The sequence below is a fragment of the Lepidochelys olivacea genome (genome assembly GCF_965140295.1).
Source record: "Lepidochelys olivacea isolate rLepOli2 genome assembly, chromosome: 3".
Classification (NCBI taxonomy): Eukaryota; Metazoa; Chordata; order Testudines; family Cheloniidae; genus Lepidochelys; species Lepidochelys olivacea.
The window spans coordinates 186,305,052-186,329,143 of NC_140413.1; the positions used below are offsets into that span (position 1 = coordinate 186,305,052).

A 24,092-nucleotide genomic window follows, 5' to 3' on the forward strand; every position below is an offset into this window, starting at 1 on the left:
AATCCTGAGCAGATATAAGGGTATCCCTTCAGCCCAGTACAATCATAGAATATCAGGGTTGGAAGGGACCTCAGGAAGTCATCTAGTCCAACCTGCTGCTCAAAGCAGGACCAATCCCCAATTTTTGCCCCCGATCTCTCAGTGTCCCCCTCAAGGATTGAACTCACAACCCTAGGTTTAGCAAGCCAATGCTCAAACCACTAGCTACCATACCCCTCAATGCTAGGATACACTCAGGGACTTTTAGAGCAGGCCAGCAGGTTCCACAGGGCCAGTTAGTGTGTATCCAACTGGTCAGTCATAGTATTTACACCTGGCTTGTGTACACTAATGCAGCATGTAGACAAGCCCTTAGGTTTAGGTTACATCCGTCTCATTGGCTTTGGTGTCTTCCCACTCATCTTGTTGGCTTTTTGGATCCCATTCTCAGCTGCCTAATCCACCCCAATCATTGTGTAGGACGTTGGACTCTCAGATGGGAGACAGGTTGAAGTCTCTGCTCTGAATCAGGCAGAGGACAGATTGGAGGCTATATAGCCCAGAGGTAGGAAAGCACTGGTCTATGAGTGGGGCTCCGGTTCAGTATAGTAATACATATAATTATTATGAATAATAATCCTCAAAAAACAGGTAAGCAGAAATGCAAGAAACAAACTCCAAGTATGGCTAAATGGCAAATTTCAAGAGCTTAGTTGAGCCATACAGAGATCCAGAAAATAGAAATGCAGCTCAAGCAGAAAAGTAAGCAATGCCAGTGAAATGTAAGGTGTAACTAGAGTGCTTTGACAGAGGAGCAACTAACCATAGCCATAACACAATGAAGTTCATGTAGATGAGAAGCAGAAAGGCTGCAAGAGAAAGTAGCTATTGACCTAGCACAGGCAAAAGGAGTAAGTAAATGGCCACTGTGAGGAAGCTGAAGTAGTGCTTTGTATCAGTTGTCCTAGAGCATGGTAGTGAGATACCTACATTTTTTATGTACGCAAAATGAGGCAGTGTTTGAAGTGTCAAAAATGAAAGTGCTGGCAGAAACCGATTCCCATAGCTTATGACAACCCTGACAGATTGGAGATTAGGCAAATCTTTCCTATCAGTTATTCACAGATGCTTAGTCAGTGTATCCTGTACCAACCTCATTCAGAGGAAAATTTCACAGACAGGACAATTGATCTGATCCACATAGGAATTGCTAATGGTTCTATGGAAATATGCATATTTTTATGACTCACAAAACCAAATACTGGTTCAAGTGTAACTGTTGAGCAGTTTACAATGTGCTATGCAAACATTAAGTAACCATCAACATGCCAGTGACTTTGCCCAAAGGCACACAATGAGTTAGGGTATAGTCAAGATTAAAATTCAGCCACTGTACCATGCTGACTTCTCTCGGAAGCAAGCTGGATAATTTGTGAACAAATGCTGAAAGGAAAAAAACCACCCCCGTACTAGATGTTTACAGTTGTATGAATAAGGGAGCAGTGTTCTTTGAAAAGTGACTGCAAAAATGTATCATAGGGCTCCATAGTCATTTTCTCTTATTGACATCCATACTAAACCTGCTCAGTTTGGGAGTAAAAGGATAGGGTTTTTTTTTTCCACAAGTGCTGAAGCCACAAACACAACCTGCAATCTGTACAGTATTATTCTAGTGCTAATTGTTAAAGACAACTTTACCACCATTTAACTTTTTTAGTGTATTTGTGTGGAGATGTCTTTGAAAGAGGAATTCCCTTGCTTCTGGTGCTGCAACTATCATGTGACTTCAGAGGAGTGACGAGTCACCCCAGTCCACAATGCTTTGGCTGCTCTAATTTCATAACAAAAATGCTGCATGGATTACACACTTTTGGAATCTGAGTGTGGTAATATTGAGTGCTACTATGATTTTGTATTTGAAAGACTGTGATGCCCTTGCAATGGAAGCTGAAGTTTTAAAGGTTGTTCCTAGGCCTCAGCAACGAACAGTTTGATCATTAAACTGCTTTTGCTAAATATTTTATAATTATTCCAAGCAGCTACAACTGTAGCCTAAAAAAAACCTTTTGAGCATCACAAACCCTAAAACGTAACACAGCATTTAATTTGTGAATCTGTAAAATCATTTCTTTACACCTTCTTTCAGGAATGTTCCCATTTTAAGACAACTGTTAGACACTCTTGTTTGGAATTGTATGCATTGTGAATAAAGCTTTATATTGTTTTTAAATGACCGCAGGGGGTTTCACATTCACTTTCAATAACTAAGCAAACCAAGTTTCAGAGTAGCAGCCGTGTTAGTCTGTATTCGCAAAAAGAAAAGGAGTACTTGTGGCGCCTTAGAGACTAACAAATTTATTTACGCATAAGCTTTCTGAAGTGAGCTGTAGCTCATGAAAGCTCATGCTTAAATAAATTTGTTAGTCTCCAAGGTGCCACAAGTACTCCTTTTCTTTTTGTAAATAAACCAAGTAACACATTTTTAGAATTCATTATTTTTTTTAAAAAAAGAACACATTTAATTTAAAAAGTTCTTTATCCATGAAGTGCCTTTGAAGAGTTTGCCAATAGGCCTCCCACCACTGTCAGCTTTCTGCATATGGTGCTATAAACTTCCATCCTGAGGAGGGCTTAACACAAACACCTTTTCCAGATCTGACGTGGTCAGCATTTTCTGCTGTTACTATTCTTAATACTGTCACAACTGAACTCCAAAATGTTTCCTTCAGAGAGAACATACATACTGTTATACAAGCAATTATCTGAACCTCCTGTTTGTCAGTGACATGAACAATCTGTTAAGGGGTAGAATGTATCTGGCTCAAGAAGGTAGCAGGTCAAAGACAGGATTTAAGCTCAAATCTGAGGGATGATATGGGTACAAAGCACTTTTTTCAGGGAGGGGGAAAGAAAATCATTAAATCTGTTATCTTCTTGTGCTCCTCCCTCTCTTTGGGTCTGTGCTTTATATTTGACTACTTATACAGTAAAAGATTAGTAAATTGATTTGGACTCTTCCAAAAAGCATCATTTCCCATCTTTTACTCAGGAAGAGCTTCTTGGAGATGTGCTAATTGTACATAATGAATGACAGGTAAACCAGTAAGAAGAGACTGCACAACCTTAGGTTAATCTGGCAACCATTCATATGCTGTTTAGAAACATGTATGTGACATTAACAAAAATAAAAAGAACTGGATGAAAATTCAAATGGAATGCTTTTGTCAGAAAATGCCATTTTGTCAAAACCAAATCTTTCGACAGAAATTGTCTATTTCAGTGAAATTTAGTTTTAAAAAAGTCTCAACTAGCATACAGTGTAAATGCTCCATTTTGAGTTTTCATTTCAAAACAACTTTTCATTTTGGTATATATTTCATATTATAAACAAATGTAAGAAGTGAAATGTTTTGATTGACCCAAACCTTTTTTGGGGGATGTGGGTGTGTGTGTGTCTAAGTAAATGTGGGTTACAGGAAATCTTGTTTTTGTTCCAAAGCAAAACAAAATTCCTGAAAAATGGAAATTCTCGTTCTTGCACATCTCTGATAAGAAGGTAGCTATTGGCTATAAAATATCATAGAAAAGAGAGAAGACAAGCATTATCAAAATGTAATGAATATATATTTAACACAAAAGTGCTTGAGGAAGCTTAGTGAATTTTTTTTTAAATAAATGGAAATTTTGCCTTACAATACTCTACAAAAGATCAGTTTGTCAGACACAGAATAGGAGACCCTATGTAGTCTTTTTCTTTTTTTTTAATGAAAGCTTTTCTGTATTAAGATAATGTAACCATGTTGGGTGAGCATTTTCTTTGCCTATGTTGTCATGTTGGCCTTTCACGTTGATTGTATCCTGAATAAAAATAATTGTGTGATGGAATGAATTGCTAAATGATGATTTGTGAAAAATATTTAAAAGCAATAGTTGTCTATCAGGAAAACATTTCAATAAATATGATTTGTATATGTTTATGTCGTTTTATTTTATATATAATATGCTAAGAAGTAATGCTGTATTATATTGTATATGAAAATACTAATGCATGAATTTATTTTTCAATGGCCACATAACTATTTGAAAACCTGTGTGTCAAATACATTTGGTTATAAATTTTCATTGATCTTATTTTTACAGTCAAGTTAGTAGAATCAATAAGTTATCCTGAAAAATTGCTGGACTCACTTCGTATCCCTCTCAATTTTCCAAAGTGCTGAACTACATAAAACAGATGCTCGACTGACTTGTGTAATAAATATATATATTATAATCTGGAAGTCTCCTCAAGACAAAACACCAAAATTCTTTAAGTCTATAAGCTTTATTGATACTTGGGTTTTTTGTTTTTACATTTCACAATGCATTCCACAGACTTAGTTCAATACAGCTTAAACCACAAGTGTATACATTTTCATTTGTAATTTCTTGCATAACAATGCTCGACATTTTCAAACATTTGCAGCATTAGATATTTGCTCCACAGATTATGTTTGTGCAACACAGTGTATGCTCGAAGTTTTATGTGTGTGCAAGTTCATTTGTTTTTTTTAAATAGATGGTAGTGTTTCTAGAAATATTTTATTTTTCAAGTTTGTGCGCTATGGCTAGTCCTAAAATCAGTCCATTTTCTGAACTATCAAGCACTGTGGAGCAGCTGAAAGATCCAAGCTTTGTGAAATACTACATATTATATATATATATATATATATATATATATATATATATATGCAATTGATAAAACAATAAAATCACAATACAGCTACACTTATACCAAAAAGACAAAGTTTTTCAAACTTGCTTTAATGGTATATTCTTCTAAACATCTCATTTTAGAAAATCTGCCTCAATCGACCCAGACCATACACAGTGCACAAAATGGGAAATGTTATCCTCTGCTCTACCTTTTCTTGAATGCAGCAAGACTACCTCTGATGAAGCACAATATACAGCTTTCTCAAATCTTTTGTATTAGCTGGTGCTGCACACAGGATAAACAAAGATGATTAGTTTTAATTCCATACATAGCAGCTTACAATAATTAAGATGATGAAACACATGGCAGTCAAAACAGGTATTTTTCCTCAAACACTGTGCTGCTAAAATATAAAGATCTGTGAAATTGCACTGCAATGTCAAGGTTTTGCTATTCCCTGACCCTCCCTATGTAATTCAAATGAATATTTCCCCCCTGAAAGATGAACTCCAATTGACAAGTTGCTTCAGGCTTTTTACTCAGTTTTGCGTTTCAATCCAGGTATTTTAGCTTGGACCCTGAAAGAGTGAGAGAAAATTAAAAAGGTATTTAAATGTGGAAATACAGCAATATTTATAGCATAAATGTAGCCTTGAAAATGTCAATGTTTAAAGATAATTATCATAGATACATTAATTTGCAACAGTAAGAAAATTGGCAGTAAAGTTGCTAAATCCCTCTTCAGAGCCCTGCTCTGCTGAGGACCTAAAGTCTTCTGCATATAAATCCACATATCTGGACTGCTATTAGAATTGCATGATTCAAACATTTTCCATCAAATATTTTTTACTGCACTGCAAGGAATCAGTTAATTCTGTAAATCTCCCACAGTTTTTAAGTACGTTTTTCCTCTTGATGACTATATATAGCTTCCTTAACATACCCAAGGTATTGTACGTACATCAAAAAGTCTATCTATACAAGCTAGTTTGAAACAGCCAACATAAACTCACTTAGTCACTGCATCTCTGGCAGTCTTGTTCACAAGTCCCAAATAATGGTCAATTTGAGCCTGAAATTTAAGAGAAAAAACAGAAAAGTTAGCTGTTTAGCTTTACTGCTGCTAAAGGCTGCTTTACTACTTGCAAGTCATCATTGTTCCTTGTCTAATTAGTTTATGCTTCATTAACTGCCCTGAAAAATTTTAAGACAAGCAAAGAGCCCATTTTTGTTTATTTCAGGGTTTCATATAATTTTTTGCAAATCACAGGCATAAAACTATTCTGCTCGCATCTCTACCAACCAGTAAATGAAACAGCCCAGCTTGTAGCATGAACAGTGCTATATGGTGAAGGAAGAGACTTTCCCAGATGGACAGATACTGGGACTCACTGCAAAAAGGAAGCTGAATCAATACTGTACATACACCTGCAGGAAAATCTCACTATTCTTTGCCCCTCCCAGCCACAGACAACACAAAGTGGCAGAATGGTCAACCCCTCTTTCTGAACGTGGAAAGGCCTGCTACTGTAGGTTCTTAGATTCTAACCAGCTCATTCAGTAAGTCGCCATCACTATTTGCTTTTTGAAATGCATGTGATGCAGTAGGGATTAATAAGTATGTTCACTTGCAAACACCACAATCGGTATATCCTAGCGTTTCATGTGTTTCTTCCATATAAGTAGTCTAGTTACTAGCAGCTCAAACCACCCTTTTCTTCAGACTCCTCCTACACAGAGTGTACAACCAAGACCTTTATATGCACAAAAACAAATGTACTGTTCACACTTCTGTTTTGCTTTATTTTGAGGAACTATTGTATTGATAGCTCCAAAACAGGTGATAACTTATATATTAAGAGTCCCAACCATTCCTGGGCTCTTCCTGACAGTGCAGTATTGGGTCTCTGTATATGTATACTGTTAGAAGCACAATGCTTTGAACAAGTGATATATCGCAGTTCCCTTCTGCTATTCTCCACATACACCTGGACAGTTACTAGAGATCCCATGGCACTTTGAAGAGGGTGATTAACTGAATGCTGGCTGGCACACTGGAGTTTAACAGGTTCCAAACAGTCAAGTCTGCACACGGGCCAGTTATGGGCACTTAATAGCAACTGGCTTTCCTCCTAATCACTATACAACTAGGATGTTACAAAAGTAGTGTATTACCACTGAAACAGAACAGCCACGCTGGATTGCAGAAGGGTGGGATGGAGCCCACCATAAAAATGTATATTACTAGTCACACATTATCAATAGTAGGAGTTTCTAACCAGTGGTTCAGAAATTTCCCTGGACATTGACAGTAAAACTGCTAAATCTCTCAGCTTCTGCCAAGGCAGAGTCTCTCTTGAGAGTTCATTATCTTGGTACACTTGATCACTCCATTGCAGAGCCCCGTGATCTGTCTTTTATAAGAAATAATTCCCTTGCAATGAAAACATGGAGCCTATTCCCCTCTGATTGTTTGGACAGCAGAACATAGGAGCTGCCAACTTTCAAGGACCGCAGGGCTTTTGATGAATTTACCTCAAACATTTGGACTTCCCTCCAACGTAAGAAAAATCTACCTCACACACCTGAAAATCATTTGACCTGTAGGCTTAGAACGAGGAATACTATCCGTCATGACTATCAGGATCAATCTGAAGCAGAGTGCATAAGCAGAGCCTTGTTTGTTTTCGGCATGTCTCACTGGGAGCCAGAATGTACTGGTATTAATTCAGTTCCTTTGCCGTCAGAGATTGAAGGCTTCATAAGTGAGGTTGGGCATTTTAAAGGGATTATTTTTATACTTTCAGAAAGCAACAATCAGCTGGTGATTTAAGTCAGTGGGACTAGGAAGCCTGCAGACAGGGTAAGTTGTCAGTCTTCCTCTTCCAGGGCCATGTGACTTCCCTTCATCTTATGGGTACTTCCCTCTTTTCTGATGCTGAGTGATCTTTGCTGTGCAAGTGGGTTTGAGAGCAGATGATGGGAGTGTCCCAAAACTGCTCTGTGCGCCTCATTGTATTTGGTCCCTGCTGCCTTCTTCACTGTGTTGCCCCTTTACACTGGTCTTTATTGTACAGGTGCTTTTCAGAGAGAAGGAATCCCTGTGTCAGTGCTCATCTGGTCAACTACTCTATGCCCTGATGGATCCAATTCCTGCCTAGTACTGCTACAATCTCCTGTCCCTCCCAGCAATTACTGTCTTCAACAGATTTACCAGAGGAGCATTAGACTGTGCCAAGCTCCCGCTACGTGCGTTAGCCAGTAGTACAAATCACATGGGCTCAAGAATAAATGTCTGCAATGCCAGCTTCAAGGTGGCTTCTCAAAAAAACTATATAAATTACTTACTGAGATTTTACATAACTCAGATATTGCTACTTTAGTACTGAACAAATTGGGATCAGAGGGAGAGAAGGTGAAATCATACTAAGCAAACCTCTCTTATAATTACTATATGCTTCACATATTTCCTAAAGAGGGGAAATGCACTATGGGCTTTAATTGTACTACTCATTGTAACACTGTCAGAAAACCTGCACTGGCCATTTTTAGAAACAATATCAGGTGTTGAGGTTAAAGGTTTAGGAGACTAAAATCAGATTTCTAGTTATTCATTCTTAAGTGTTTCTGATTCAACAGGAGTAATTTTTAATCAGACATTTGTGAATGTCAGACATTAAGCACTCACCTGATGTCTCTCATAAATAACAGGAACACTGAAGAGAGAAATCAGAGCTGGAAAGGAACAGAGCGGGTTTAAATACAAACAAGATAAAGACGCCACTCAACTAAAATTTAAAAACAGTTTTCACAGCCTGGCATATTTTTAAAAAAGCAAAAAAGAGAACTAAATCACAATGCAAAAATTGTTAGGCTATTGTAATTTAAATGGATCTCATAAGAAAAAGATGTTCTGTAGCAATACTGTATTAGTTACAATTCAGGTTTCTGTCATCCTGGTGGAACGGGACAGTAACCAGTTTTGCACCATCATATAATTTGTACAAGGCAACTGGAATTTGAAAGTAAGAACTACAGGTAGCCTAGAAAGCAATGAGCAAAACTAAATATGATTTTTTAAATGATGTTGTTTTGTCCTGAAAGTCAGCAACCTAAGGACAAACAATGAAATTCAAAAATACTATTTTTATAATTCCACAATCTAAAAAAATAAAATAAAAGATCATGCAACAACCTACATTGTGTTGTACTGCGAGTAGATACACACAGCATTTAAGAGGCTTCAATACTTTTCCAGGGTTATTTTGCAAAGCAAAGTATTTAACACAATTTAAAGCACTTACCCAGTATCAGTAATGTCAGACCATTAAACAAGGCACCAACATAGGTGAATACCCACATCAACACTGCAAACTGAAAGAACAAAGGTCAGTTAGGCCATAAACAGTCTAATCAAGATGTGTTCATTAGAACATTAAGAGAGGTGCCTTTAACAAAATTACCCTTCTCTAAAGGCGTGTATAAAACTCAACAAAAAAACACTTTGTATGTCAAAGATGATTATAGATGAGGGACTGTATGGGTGAGGCGATGGGTAATAGGATACGCAGCCTTTCATTTCGAGGTCACAAGTCTGAATTTAGCCCAGGTCAATAGTGACCAAGAAGCTACTACCATTTCATGACTATTCAGTGTTCTCCGCACTCATACAGCACTTTCAATCCACAGTGCTTTATGATGATGGATAAACATGATTATTTTTTCCTTACAGATGGAGTAAGTGAGGCACGGTGGGAGGATAACTGTCTTGCCCAAGGTCACACAGCAAGTCAGTGGCGGAGATAAAATAGAACCCAGGTCTCCTGACTTACAACCCAACACCCAAATCCACAAGGTCAGAGCCACCCCTTTACATAGGTTGTGAGTTGGTGAAATTAAGCCTATACAAGAGTCAACATCACAAAAAGCACCATTAGAACCACATTTTTGCTGGTTTGACTCAGTTCAGATGCCAAGAATTAAATTGTCTGTTAGAGATGGTAATGTTGTGTCAGGGCACAGGCCTGTTTGAAAGGCAGTGTGGAAGAAATGGCAAGTTTATTTTCCTTCCTTCTTCATTTTAAATGAACAGTACAGATACTCTTACAAGTGTGGATTCAGTTATTAAATATTCATAGTAGGAAGGAGTCAGAGTCCATCTTCCATTTTATGGCACAGAACATTTAAACCAAAAAGCATAAAGCCTTAAGAATTAAAAGTGCTGATGGAATTTTAAGGTTACAAAAAAGATTTAAAATTCTAGACTAACAAAAATTTAGAAAATAAGTGTAGATTCTGGTAGGAAAGACTCCTGAAACCCATGTATTGCTGTACTGGGCATAATATCCATAAATCATACTGCAGAATTAATCTCTCTCTCACTCACACAGTCTGGCCCAAATCCTCTGCTTGTGCCCAGTCCATACTCAGTACAGCAGAGTGAATCAGGAAGGCAGGACTTTGTTTGGACTTGGAGCAGTACTGCTGATAGAAAGATTTGCCTCCATGCTCTATGCAGAGCAAGCCCAAAATTATGTAAGTTCTGAATCTATAATTTTTTAAAACTTTTGTCAACTTTATATTGAGATTACAGAAGTGGCAACCTCAGGACCCTATTGGGTCCCATTTAGTAAAGGACAGTCACAAAATCATAGTAATGTAAAGTGAAAAAACACACTATTGCAAGAACAAGCACTTTCTAAAATTAAGTAGCATACGCTGAAGACACTAGAGCCCAGCTTAGCCTCCCATCCATATATTCATCTCCTTTATGCTGAGGTACTACATAGAATAAGGAAGTTTACTGATCCCAAAAAGTAACTGTTGTTGCTTTTTCTTAGTAAGATTTTTTAAAGCTCTTTATTTCTCTGGCTCCAAGCCAGAGTGAAGCATAAGCAGCCCAAAGTCTATCACAAAGATAATACTGCTTTTCCTGCATGGCTCCATACAGGAAAGAATGAACTCAAAGTCTAAAGTTCACTGTCTATGTGAGTTACAGTGATATTCTTGTCTTCTACTGTAATCCTGATGGGTGAATCAAGTGCCATAAGTAATTCTTTACCCACTTTATTCCAATTATTAGTAACTGATTACACAATACAAGTACTTTGTAATCTAATTTAATGGCCAATTAAAATAAAAACCATAGGTCAGTTTCTTCAAGTTGTTTTACTATGAGCAAGTTCAAGTAAAGTAATGGGCTCCATCATTCAAGTAACAACATGGCTTCACAGTATTCATGTCCTAACAGAAATGTTCTTTATTGCACGAGTTTTGGATGAATCACTATATAACCACACACCCAACACAATATAGTTCCCTTCCTTGGCTTTTCCTGGCAAGTACTGTACATAGCTATCCGTTGAAGTTATAAGTGAAAGAGTTCCTTTGAACTTTACCATATACAGTACAAATATTTTAGATGCCATTTTAAACCATCATGAGTCCACACTGTTTAATCAAAACATCTCAGAAATGATTACACCTAGATTTCACTATTAGCATAAGTACATATGGTAAACTGGACTCTACTCCTGTTCTACTTTCAAATTCAGTAATATGGAATATTATGTAAAAGCATAAATGTAATTTTCTATACTCAAGATGTTTATTTAAATAGATGAGACAACGTCATTTGTTGACCAGGGCCCTTATTAGGCATAAAAATCTCAATATTTTAAAGTTTTCCTACAACAGAAACTACTTCAGAGCCATGAAATTTTGTAAGCTGACTTTACAGTTTATTGATTTCATACAAAGACTGCATCCAAACTACCATACAATAAAAAGTGCATTAGGTTTAAGTAGGTTAAAGCTTTCCTCCAAGACAAATGAGACTCTTTCAATTCTATTCTGAAGTCAAAAGAAATTGAAGAAAAAGAAATAATAGTTTAGCAGGATAAACAGCAGCTTTCCTGAAGCTCACAAACCAAGCTATTTAAAAAAAACAAAAAAAAATTTGGAAGGAATTTTCTCTTTTCTTGCTTTCATTAATAATGACTGAATGAAAGTCAGATCTTCAAGAACAGTTTGGCTGTCCATTCTTTTCTCTTAACCGATAGTCTAATTCTTTCTTTGTGGCATCACAAGCAGTTGGTATGTAAATTCTCATATCACAAATGAGGGCTTGCACCTTAAGGAGCACCTTAATTATTGAAATCTTTTTGCCAGACAAAAGCCCTTCGTGATTGAGTTTTTCCCTGATGTATTTCCTGAGACAAATCCACAAGTTTTTAGTCCTGGCCAAAAGAGGCTTTAAATCTACCTCCTAAATCTAAGGCTAAAACATGCCTCACAAATAACTAACTATAAGAGCACACAATATATGGAGGAAATTTGCTTTTTTTTTTTTTTTAAAAGGGCAATTTAAAAGGTCATTGATTATATATCAAAATGTGACTTTGGTCATTTCACAGCTGTTCAATTGGCTAGAACAGTGGTTTTCAACCTGTGGTGCGCAGACCCTTTGGGTCCGCAGACTATGTGTAAGGGGTCCGTGGAAGGTTGTCGTTACCATAGAACTGTGGTTTTCAACCTGTGGTCTATAGTTCAGTTCCCTCTTATTGAGTGTGAAAGTGGTGTACTCTTCCCCGAGAGGATCACTCAGTGTGACAATTGAGAGGGAGGGGCAGCAGTCAGAATATAGTCACTGCAGAAACTCATGCAGAAGTAGAAACAGATCCGTTTAGACCACTTCACCAGGACTACTGTAACAACAGAAACCATGTAAACAGAAATGGGAAGTGCAAGAAATGAGAACTCACAGGATCTTTATAAAAGGAACTCAAACCTCCCTGCTGCTAAAGATTTCAATTATATGACAGGTTTCAGAGCAGCAGCCGTGTTAGTCTGTATCCGCAAAAAGAAAAGGAGGACTTGTGGCACCTTAGAGACTAACAAATTTATTTGAGCATAAGCTTTCGTGAGCTACAGCTGAAGTGAGCTGTAGCTCACGAAAGCTTATGCTCAAATAAATTTGTTAGTCTCTAAGGTGCCACAAGTCCTCCTTTTCTTTTTAATTCTATGACAGTGTTATGTACCCTCTCCCTGGGACTGTGGGAGTCTGCACTGCAACAGGTAGAACCGGACACAGAGGGAAAGGATATAACAGGTGGTTGAGAGAACTATTTACAAGTCAATTATTGGTGGAGTCTTGTACATTAGCAAATGTGATATTCATGTCAAATGCCATTTGAAATGTAATGTTCATCGATGCTTTAGGTAATCTCAAGCTGCACAGCTATAAATGTTCTTTTGGGTATTTAAGATTAGCAGAATGAGAAACTGTACCTAGAAATTCAATGGCCAGATGCTGGCCACTTACTGGTGCTGACACGTGAGCCAAAAAACAAAAACAGAAAGGAGTTAGACTGTGCCCAGCTATCCCCAAATTCAGATTTTTAAAGAAATGGACACATTCCAAATACCTTTAACATCTGACCACTGGCTCAATTTAAACCTCTCTTTCTAAGCCCTGTTGAGGAAAGTCAAATCTACAGCTGTATGTTGTATGCTTTATCATTTACCTTCAGAGAATCAACTAAGTCATCGACTAAGAAAAGACGTCTGAGCTCCTTTACTGTGCCATTAATGTGGCCAAGTGCAGCATTGCTGTACTTCTGGACAAGCTCCTCAGACACAGCAACATCAGTCTCCAAGTAAGCCCTACAAAATGAAAGAATCATTCATGAGACACAAGCTTTACCTGCTTGTTTTTTACGTTACTAAATCAGGTCTTCTCTGCTCTGGAAGACTCTATAGCAGCGGTTCTCAAACAGTGGGTCAGGACCCCAAAGTGGGTCACGTCCCCGTTTTAATGCAGAAAAAAGCAGCAAAAAAGAGCAAAGGCAGTATTAAAAAAATTCTTTGCAGCTCACCTTTAAGCAATAATCAACACGAAGAGATGGATAAAGTTACTCTTCATTTTATTAAGTCTTCTAAATGGAATTTCTTTAAGCAAATGATTGTTAATGTTCTAGAGAAGGATTCTGGTCCAAAAGGATTTAGTGCCTCACTTCTTGGAAGTGAAAGGTTAAGGTTTGCAATTTGCAACAGGCCAGACTTCCTCCATTCTGCCTGCAATCTCCCTCTCTCTGCTTAAAGTCTGAAGATTTAGCTGAAAGTTCGAGGAATTTTCCAATCAGAAAGATAAAAATCCTGTAATCCTGATAAAGTGTTCTCACATGCCCCCATCCCCCACTCCATATCCCACCTTTTCCATTTACTACTAAACAGAGTCGCTAGGTCAGTATTAGATTCTTTAAATAGAAAATGATCATTTTAAAATTTAGTTTCATGTCCAGTAAGGGCTCAGAGGGGAGATCTTGTTTATCTGGAATATGGCACGCAATTCTATCTACACTGCCCCATGACTGGCAAATTAGTTCTGTTCTACATCTACTCATTAAGACACCTATTTTATTTAACAGGTAATTAGAATTATGAGAGACATTTTATATTATTTATACAGTTGTGTAAAGTATTGTTTACTTGGAAAAAGTATTTATTGTTTTACAATTCTCAAAAAGCGTGCTACGTGTCCCACAAAACCACAAACAAAAGAGGACAGATTCCCAGCCCTGAGGAGTTTGAAATCTAAGTTCAAGCAAACTGCAATATAGCGGGGCAACCAGTCCGAATGGAAAGAGGGGATGTCAAAAATGAAGCTAGCACACAGCATGTTAGGACAACAAAGACATTTATGTTATTCATTGCTGGTAGGCATTCTAGAAGAATGTGAATGAAGAAGTGGATCTTTACATGGGATCTAAAAGAGGAGATGGTAAGGGCCATAGGGACCAACTCAAAAAGGGTATTCCAAGGTAAGTGAGCAGTGCTGGGAGAGGGGGGAAAACAGAAGAGAAGTGGACAAATGGGGCATCAAGGCTGCTAATACTGGCAGAACTGAGCCTTCAAGAGACAACCTTGGACAAGGAAGGAGGGGCAGAGTTATGCAGGGCCTTGATGATGAGGTGTCTGGCATGACTTGATCAATAGGTCAGAAACATGGACCTGGTAACTGCTTTTTGTATGGATTGTCAGGGAGAGGAGAGGCCAGGGAGGAACAGTTTGTAGCGAATAAGAAAGAAGGGCCTGAATGAGAATATCCACTGTATGGACAGAAAGAAAAGGTCAGATCTTAGAAATGTTGTGGAGTTAACTATGTACTTACTGTAAACCAGTTTGTACTTATTGAAAACCAGTTATAGAGAAACTGCATTCAGAGTACTCCAACTACCAGTTCCTTTAATTTAAAGGCTTTCCCTTTTAAACCAGCTTCATTAAGGCTGGCCAGTATCCTATTTTGCATTGTTCTGCTGAATGCTATTACAACTGTGGGTCTATGTTTTTAATGTCAATAGCCACAGATGCATTTTTCCTGATCTGTCTGCACTGTAACATTACCCCTTCTTAGAGAGTTTTCACCCTCCCCAATTTAAAGGAACACCCTATTGCAGGCAGCTGTTGGCTTTAGGGGGTTGACTGGCCACTTCTCTAAGCATTTACAGAGTGCAGATGAGGAGATTCCAAAGGGGAGGACGGATGAGCTGCCTCAGCAAACCTCTCTTGCTTTGGTTTTGAAGGAATGGAAGGGAGGGAGGGAAGGGAGAACTGACCCTAAGACCACCACAGGAAGGCTACATCTGTCCTCATGGAGGAGAGGTTTTAAAAAGCTACCACATATCAATCTTATCTGGAAAAGAGAATTGGCAATAGCACAAAAAAAGCAGCTGAAGAAAAGTAAACTGGGAAAATGGAGGAGAAAAGGAGACTGAACCATATTTTGGAATGGAGAGGAGGAAAGTTGCTGGATGGTGTGGCTGGTTGTGCAATAAGGAAACATGCACTCTTAATAATTATTTTAATGCATTAATGTGAAGTTTACAGCTCTAAAGACCTAATTCTACAGTAGGTGCACTGCTATGGCCTACATGAACCCAATAGTAATAGCAAAGCTCCCTGATTTTCTAACCACACGAACTATGCCCATGCCACATTCTTGGGAGTGGGCACAGTTATTATTTAACAAGTTAATCATCTGTTCTCTTTGGGGATTTCAATGAACTCAGTCATCCAAGTCTTCAAAATTGGCCCTGTTTGAATTTGAAAATTGAAACTGTTTACAGTTTTCCTCATTGGAGTCCAAGTTTTCAGAATTATCCACTGATCAGGTCACAATGAACCCGGATATTGCATCTAACAAATTGCTTATAATCCAACCAAATGGACTCATTTAGAATATAGCTGCATTATTGCACATTCATGCTAGCATAGTAAGAGTTAAGCATCCTATTAAGAAAGGATTTCAGAAAGAGCTATATAACAAAATGTGAATAATCAGCAACAGAACATATCTTCTGCTGTATTTACTAATCTTTACCAAACCACAAATTGCTTTACAGTTATCCAAGTATGACATTTTCAATGGCTTAGTACTTGATGTCAGGGCATATCTGAAGTGTTGAATCAAGTATTAATGTGTAAGTAAGTTCGATGAACCAAACTGAAATATATATAAAGTTTTAGAGTGCAACTGGAGTCTGTCTTGCCTTTTTGAAGAAATACACTATGTCAGACAAACAGCCTTAATTCATTTTCCTTAACATTTTTTGTGTCCATTCTATGAAATTATTTTGTGAAAATACCAATTATGTTTGAGAGTAGCTACAGTTGAGAGAGAGAGAGAGAGAGAGAGAGAGAGAGAGATTGTACAGTATTGAGGCTGTTTTACATTGCCATGCACTGGTACAGTATATATATATTCAAATGTAGTTAGCTGCATCTGTAGTGATAATCCGACAAACATGTACTTTGTATTAAAGAAAAACCTCACCTAAATGGGTGGCCTTCATCGGACTTCTGGATTGCCTGGATAACTCCCTTGTATATCCTGAAGCTGATCGTCACAGAAAGAAGGGCCAAGGCAATGTAAGCTGTCACACTCACAATGCTGAATACTGTTAATGAAAGCAGCAGGAACAAGCTGGCACCAAACACCACTCCTGTCTTCTTAATGTCTCGCCAGTAAAGGAGGTCAACAACTAAAAGTTAAAAGGTCTGAAATTAGAATACAAGACCTCTTACATCCATATGACAAGTGTACATTTGTTTTATCTGAATATTACATCTTAAATAATTGAACCCAATATCTCATATTTCTACATTATTAAAAGTTTATAATTATAAACAATAAGCATTCTGAGAAGAGTTGGAACTGGTTTTACACTAGACTCTGGATTATTGGAATTACCCAAAATGCATTTGCTAAAATTCAAGGGCAGTTCTACCCTGAAAAGAGACTACATCAAAATGAAATCTTAATTAATCTGCTCTTCGTGAGCATTCTGAGTCACACTTGCTCACAACAGTGACAAGTTTTTACTGCTTTTTACTCCTGTACCTCTGTGCACCCAACAGCTAAAAGAAAGATTCTGTTTTTCTTGAGGCTAATCAACAGAATTGTTTACTGAATTGGAAACCACTACACCCGTGTAAACCCAATGAAGGCAAGTGCACAGATATCACCGAGGGCAGCATTTTAAGACAGTGGGGCTGGTTACACAAATATAACTGAAGGCATAATTGGGCTTGCAAAACCTTTTCTATTGGTGATGATGCTGATGCAAAGTTAGGAACAATCATGGAAATGTAGGGCTGGAAGGGACCTCAGGAGAACCCAGTTTGATTTCCAGTCAAAGCTAAATTTGCAAGCCAATGATGCGCAAAATGTTTATTTGTAAACTGAGCATATATTTTCTATATAACCATAGAAACACATGATGCCATTTTTAGTATTACTGTTCAGACTAATTGCTCTTTGCGTAAATCTTTGGCCACTGGGTTAAAATATCAAGTTTCCTCTTTCTGGGTTTGAGTCTGCTGCATTTTTAAGTGAAGTATCACAGATTTAGTGAGAACCTCCATTGTAGCATGCAGGAGTATTTGATCTAACCAGGTTTTATACACTTCTCAATGCTATGTAATGGGAAACGTCATGGGTGAGTTTTGAGTTGCCTAACTTTATAGCTGATTTCTTGGGCGTGGGGGGCAGGGGTTCTCTTCCACATCATCACTCTCCATCAATAGTGATTATGTAAAATTTATTAGATACAGAGCTCAATATAAGAGGGTAAAAGAAAAAACCTTTATTAGCATTATAAATAATGTTAGCTAGTTATCCAGTCTTTTCAAAATGTGAAGCACTACTATGTTTATTATCTGTTCTAAAACCACTGGGACATCTGTTTATCTGCCTGAATTTGGTTATATTAAGCTTTATGTGAGCTTAGCACTCCAACAGCATCTTGTCTACCTTAAGAATTTTACTCTAACTACAAAACAACCACAATCCAGAATAAATCCGTATATTAATTCAAAACAAGATAAGCAGTTGAAATAACATTAGGTGGTATGTATAATCTGATGGAAATTTGTATGCACTAGCTTTAAATAATTATGTGCTACCTTAGGGCCAGATCCCGCTAATACCTGTGTAGACATAACTTTACTATCATACATAAAAAGCCAATAGAATTATTCATACAACTGCACACGCATAAGCAATTTTGGAACTGAAGCCTTCCTTTCAGCATTTTAAAATCATTTCAATACAAGATTTGAACTAATCAGCTGGTGGTAGAAAAACAAGAACTCTATGCTTTGAAACTTCTAAAAAAAACCTGACAATTTTCATATATGTACAATAGCTTCACTGTTATGATTTTTTTATTTTAAGATCTGCATTAATCGTATGTTATTGTCTCTTTATAGGGACAGTTTGTAACAGTGGTAAAGGACTACATCTGCACAGTTAAAAACAACAAATGTAATGGCAGTAATTCAGCAATCACGAAAATTCCCAGTAACATTCACTGGAAAGGTAGATATTCTAAAATTGGAGTAGTCCGTAAGGGTCCATCTGTATAGTGACTTCCAAAAAACTAGAGTCCTAGCTTCAAATACTTTGTTCCTTAATGACTGAAGATTGGTGACCTCAATCTACTCCCTTCCTTCATTTGGACCTGGAACTGTATTTGCATTTTACATTTCCCCCACATATACTCTGCCCTGTCCCATTCAAAATGAGAAATACCATATAAGCCCCAATGCTAATCCCACATGTATACTGTTTCATTTCATTTTTCAATAATGTAAACAATCTTGTAAAACAATTACAAAATTGAACTGTAACTTTTAGTCCATGTGGCTGAGAAAAGATAAAAGCTGCTTTAAATCCCCCCCCCCCCCCCCCAAGACAAGGTAATTTAGAAAATCCAAACTGTATATTAGTGAAAACAGCCTGCTGGCTTTAAACACAGTATACTCACAAAAGGTAAACATACTCTGGGACACTCTGAACAGTATCCTTCCTTATGCTAATTGTGTTTGCTTAAATTTACATTGTCTAAACTACAATTACAGTCCTTCAATGTAAGTATTCCAGGCCTAATCTAAAGCAAGTGCAGCTGTCTACATATGGTAAGCATGAATTGTCATCTGGCACATCTAAAAATAGTACTGCTAGCATCCATGCCTCACATGCAGAACTCATCCAATTACATTTTGCCTTTAAAGCAAATGCAGTGATAAGAGGCTGATTGCTGAATTCTCTGAAGTCTTTTCTATCACAGGTTCTTATTTTTAAGGCTGAACAGTTTCAATAGCTGTTTTTGTGACAAAAACAAGCGCTTTTATATTTAATCTGAAAATCCTCTCCCAAAAAATAAATGAGCCACAAGAAACTGTTTTTGTCTTTTGAACAAATTAAAAGCCTCAGGATTCACAAGAGAGTTTTAAATTCATGTATATATATTAAAACAAAAAAGAACTAACCAATTTTGGCATCCATCTTGAGTTTGCCTGCATGCACCCAGATCTTGTACAGCTGACAAGCCAGAACCTTTTCACTTCCGGCTAGGGTATTCAAAGGTCAACTGATATACGCAACTGCCTGCCGCCTCACTACTACAGTTAGAAGCCTCACAGACTAACACAGAATGCTTTAAGCGTTCAGCCAATAGTTGTTTCTCCAGTAAGTCCTTGGAATGCAGTTAAAGTATTAAAAAAAAAAAAAAAAAAAAAGATATTTGCAACAGAATCAGACAAGTAAACATTCTACATCTAGCATAAAAAAGATTTCAGGGCCAAATAAAGATTCTATATAGAAAAAAGGAAAGAACAAAGAAAGGACAAAATCCCATCTCATTTAAGAGACTTTAATGCATGAATCAGAAAACATTTCTCAAATACCCTCCTGTAGTCTAACAGTTAAGTTGAAATTTTTGATGACTGTTTCATTCAAATACCAGTTAAAAAAAAAAAAAGTTCACAGCTGCAGACAACTACAATTTTTTGGCCTGATTTTACAATTGCTGGTGTACTAACATGGGAATCTATTAAGAAGCATTGAATATCTGCAGCTTTAACAGGCATCTATAGGGTGCAATATTTCTGTCAAATCAACCATCTACAATACGTATTATGATAGTACCTTATATGGGAAAATTCCTGTGAAGGTCTTATGTTAACCCTTACTATACCATCATTTTCCAGTAAGACAAATTAAAACAAATATATACATGACTTCCAAAATGTTATGTTTTCTGCTTAAAAGACCATTAGAAAAAAAACAGATGTAAAAAATAAAGCTGTTGTTTTTATTTAAACCAGGGGTATCCAAACAGGTTAGAGAACAAATATGACAGGGCCATTTGTGGGCTAGAAGCTTGGCCCTCTTCGTAATTTAGATTTTCTAGATACAAAAATCCTCTTTAGGCTTGGCTGCCTCATTCTGCTTCTGAGCAAGTACCACACAGGTCTTCAAAAATTGCAGCATCTTCTGTGAAAAGCATTAGGCAGTCAAAGCCAAGGAAGAGCTATCAGCAAGGGATCAAAGTAGCTACAAAACAGAGGCAGGCAAGAATGAAGAAGCATTCTTCCTCTGTGGGCTACTACACAGGATTTTGCAGGTTACTGAGGACTGTAAACTAAAGATCCTTGGTTTAAACCAATATTTACCAACAAAACCATTCACAAAAACTTAAGCCAAGACAACAGTGACTGCAAGATGCTGGTGAGTTTTGCGACTGTACCAGAAAGAAACTGATCTCATTGCCCCTTTCACTGAAATGAAAGCCTTCAGTCTAGTGCTGCTCATATTTAAATTAAGGGATGGCTACATACATTTGCAAAATGTGTGCATTGATAATAGTTATGAGAGCACTCACTCTAGATTGTGTTATAACCTGATTTACTCCTGGCTCGAAACTGACTTTAAACCATGTAACAAAATCACGGTACATTTCAGATCTTTACAGTTCTGCGAGGATCTGTCTGTGTTACAATTACTAGGGAGTCAGAGGATCTAGCTACAACACAATTCCATAGATGAGATCTTATTCATCTTCCATAATGGGAATAAAGCAATCAAAAAAAGGGGGGGGGAGAAGAGGCTGGGGCAAGGGGAGGGATAGCTCAGTGGTTTGAGCATTTGCCTGCTAAACCCAGGGTTGTAAATTCAATCCTTGAGGGGGCCACTTAGGGATCTGGGGCAAAAATTGGAGATTGGTCCTGCTTTGAGCAAGGGGTTGGACTAGATGACCTCCTGAGATCCCCTCCAACCCTGATATTCTATGATTCTATGAATGTTACAGAAGACAGTTAAAGTCTCTTCTATACTGAAAGCTGGAACAGTGTTGTAACCAGATCCACAGCTCAAATGTAATTATAATGTAGACAGGCCTAAAAGAAGGTTGAGGGGAGATATGATTGCTCTCTAAAAATATATCAGAGGGATAAATACTGGAGAGGGAGAGGAATTATTTAAGCTCAGTACCAATGTGGACACAAGAACAAATGGATATAAACTGGTCACTGGGAAGTTTAGACTTGAAATTAGACGAAGGTTTCAAACCATCAGAGGAGTGAAGTTTTGGAATAGCCTTCCAAGGGAAGCAGTGGGGGCAAAAGATCTATCTGGCTTTAAGATTAAACTTGATAAGTTTATGGAGGAGATGTTATGATGGGATAACATGATTTCGGTAATTAATTGATCTTTAAATATTCATGGTAAATAGGCCTAATGGCCTGTGATGAGATGTTAGATGGGGTGGGATCTGAGTTACCCAGGAAAGAATTTTCTGTAGTATCTGGCTGGTGAATCTTGCCCATATGCTCAGGGTTTAGCTGATCACCATATTTGGGGTCGGGAAGGAATTTTCCTCCAGGGCAGACTGGAAGAGGCCCTGGAGGTTTTTCACCTTCCTCTGTAGCATGGGGTACAGGTCACTTGCTGGAGGATTCTCTGCTCCTTGAAGTCTTTTAACCACGATTTGAGGACTTCAATAGCTCAGATATAGGTGAGAGGTTTTTTGCAGGAGTGGGTGGGTGAGATTCTGTGGCCTGCGTTGTGCAGGAGGTCGGACTAGATGATCATAATGGTCCCTTCTGACCTTAGTATCTATGAACCTATGAATATGGTTAAAGTATGGCTTGGTCCAATCAGCTCCACCCTCTTGACCTCTGACCTTGTCTCACGTCCCATGATTGATTTTAAGATTGCTGTAAGTGGAATGACACCACAGGGGTATACTCAAAATTTTGTAGTGTAGACTGGCCCTTCTACTATGGGCTTATCTACTCAGGCACATCCAGGAAATTAACTAATGGTGTGAATTTGAAGTGGATACATTAAACTGCAGCAAATCCCTGGTGAACACCCTCATTCAGAATTCAAGTGAATTAACACTACTTTAATTCTGAAGTGGCATCCACATGGGGATTTAATGTGGTTCAATGAATCATCTTCAAATTAACACCTTTAGTTAATTCAGATTAATTTTCCTGCCTGTTCCCATGTAGGCAAGCCCTGAGAAGCAGCACTACAGTCATGGACATTTGCTTTGAGAGCACTGTAAAGTCAAAGAGCCATATTTCTCCCAGAGCTCATTGCAGGGATCAAAAGGAGGCAATCTGCCCTGCTCAGGGGCTGCTGGGTCTCCAAAATGTTATGTTTTCTACTTAAAAGACCCTTAGGAAAAAAACAGATGTAAAAAATAAAGCTGCTGTTTTAATTTAAACCAGGGGTATCCAAACAGGCTAGAGAACAAATATGATGTCCTAAAGTGCACCATACTGCTGGCCCATGGGGCCACTGCAAGGCATAATATATTCAGGACATAAGAATACTCTGGCCATGCCTCCTCCTTTCCCTTATCTTACTCCTGGGGGAATTCTGTAACAATAACAGAACACTGGAAAGAACCCAAAGAACACTGGAAACCCACCATAATTACTAGACTATTCCAAAACTGGAAGGCAAATACTACCTGAAAAATACATGTATTCATGAGACAATGTACCACCTTTTTCTCTCATTTCAAGATTAGTAGTGACTGGACGTCTAACATAGTGAATGCCAGTGAAAACGAGGTAGGATCAGTGGCTAAAATAGGGAAAGAACAAGTTAATTACTTAGATTAGGTTAGATATCTTCAGGTCACCAGGGACAGATGAAATACATCCTAGAATACTCAAGGAGCTGACTGAAGAGATAACAGATCCATTAGCGATTATCTTCAACAAGTCATGGAAGATGGGAAGAGATTCCAGAGGACTGGAAAAGGGCAAATATAGTGCCGATCTATAGAAAGGGAAATAAGGACAACGTGGGGAATTACAGATCAGTCAGCTTAACTTCAGTACCCAGAAAGATAATGAAAAAAATAATTAGGCAATCAATTAGCAAACACCTAGAAGATGATAAGGTGATAAGTAACAGTCAGCATGGATTTGTCAAGAACAAATTATGTCAAACCAACCTAATAGCTTTCCTAGACAGGGTAACAAAGCCTGGTAGATAGAGGGGAAGCGGTAGATATGGTATATCTTGACTTTACTAAGGCTTTTGATACTGGCTCACATGACCACCTCATAAACAAACTAGGGAAATATAACCTAGGCGGAGCTATTATAAGGTGGGGGCATAACTTGCTGGAAAACCATTTCAAGAAAGTAGTTATCAGTGATTCACAATCAAGCTGGAAGAGGATGACGAGTGGGGTCCCACAGGAATCAGTTCCTGGGTCCAGTTCTGTTCAATATCTTCATCAATTATTTAGATAATGGCATAGAGAGTACACTTACAAAGTTTGTGGACGATACCTACCAAGCTGTGGGAATTTTGGGGGGAAAGACGTTTCCAAGCGGGCTCTTTCCCGGTTATATTTGTTAGACGCTTGGTGGTGGCAGCAATAAAGTCCAGGGACAAAAGGTAAAATAGTTTGTATCTTGGGGAAGTTTTAACCTAAGCTGGTAAAAATAAGCTTAGGGGGTTTTTCATGCAGGTCCCCTCATCTGTACCCTAGAGTTCAGAGTGGGGAAGGAACCTTGACAGCCAGTTATAAAAATAGTCAAACTT

The 24,092-nt window shown here is 37.9% G+C and overlaps 2 protein-coding genes across 6 annotated transcripts in view; one reads left to right on the forward strand and one right to left on the reverse strand.

Annotated features, from left to right (window-relative positions):
- Positions 1-2,337, forward strand: part of EML6 (EMAP like 6) — a 321,111-nt gene extending 318,774 nt beyond the window's left edge. Inside the window, exon 42 of the mRNA XM_084624464.1 lies at positions 1,697-2,337. Within this exon, the coding sequence (XP_084480590.1) occupies positions 1,697-1,721 (25 nt within the window). The 3' untranslated portion in view covers positions 1,722-2,337. The remainder of the gene's footprint in view (positions 1-1,696) is intronic.
- A 1,947-nt stretch (positions 2,338-4,284) lies between these two features.
- The window catches only part of RTN4 (reticulon 4), a 56,081-nt gene continuing 36,273 nt past the window's right edge, over positions 4,285-24,092 (reverse strand). For 4 of the 5 annotated variants that reach the window (XM_084623377.1, XM_084623378.1, XM_084623380.1 and 1 more), the window contains 6 exons: positions 16,509-16,716; positions 13,201-13,339; positions 8,980-9,049; positions 8,364-8,410; positions 5,689-5,747; positions 4,285-5,253 (listed from right to left, as the gene is read on the reverse strand). In XM_084623377.1, the coding sequence (XP_084479503.1) occupies positions 5,211-5,253; positions 5,689-5,747; positions 8,364-8,410; positions 8,980-9,049; positions 13,201-13,339; positions 16,509-16,716 (566 nt within the window). In that variant the 3' untranslated portion in view covers positions 4,285-5,210. Of the gene's footprint in view, positions 5,254-5,688; positions 5,748-8,363; positions 8,411-8,979; positions 9,050-13,200; positions 13,340-16,508; positions 16,717-19,507; positions 19,631-24,092 lie in introns of those variants that run through there. The other variant, XM_084623381.1, reaches the window with a different exon arrangement.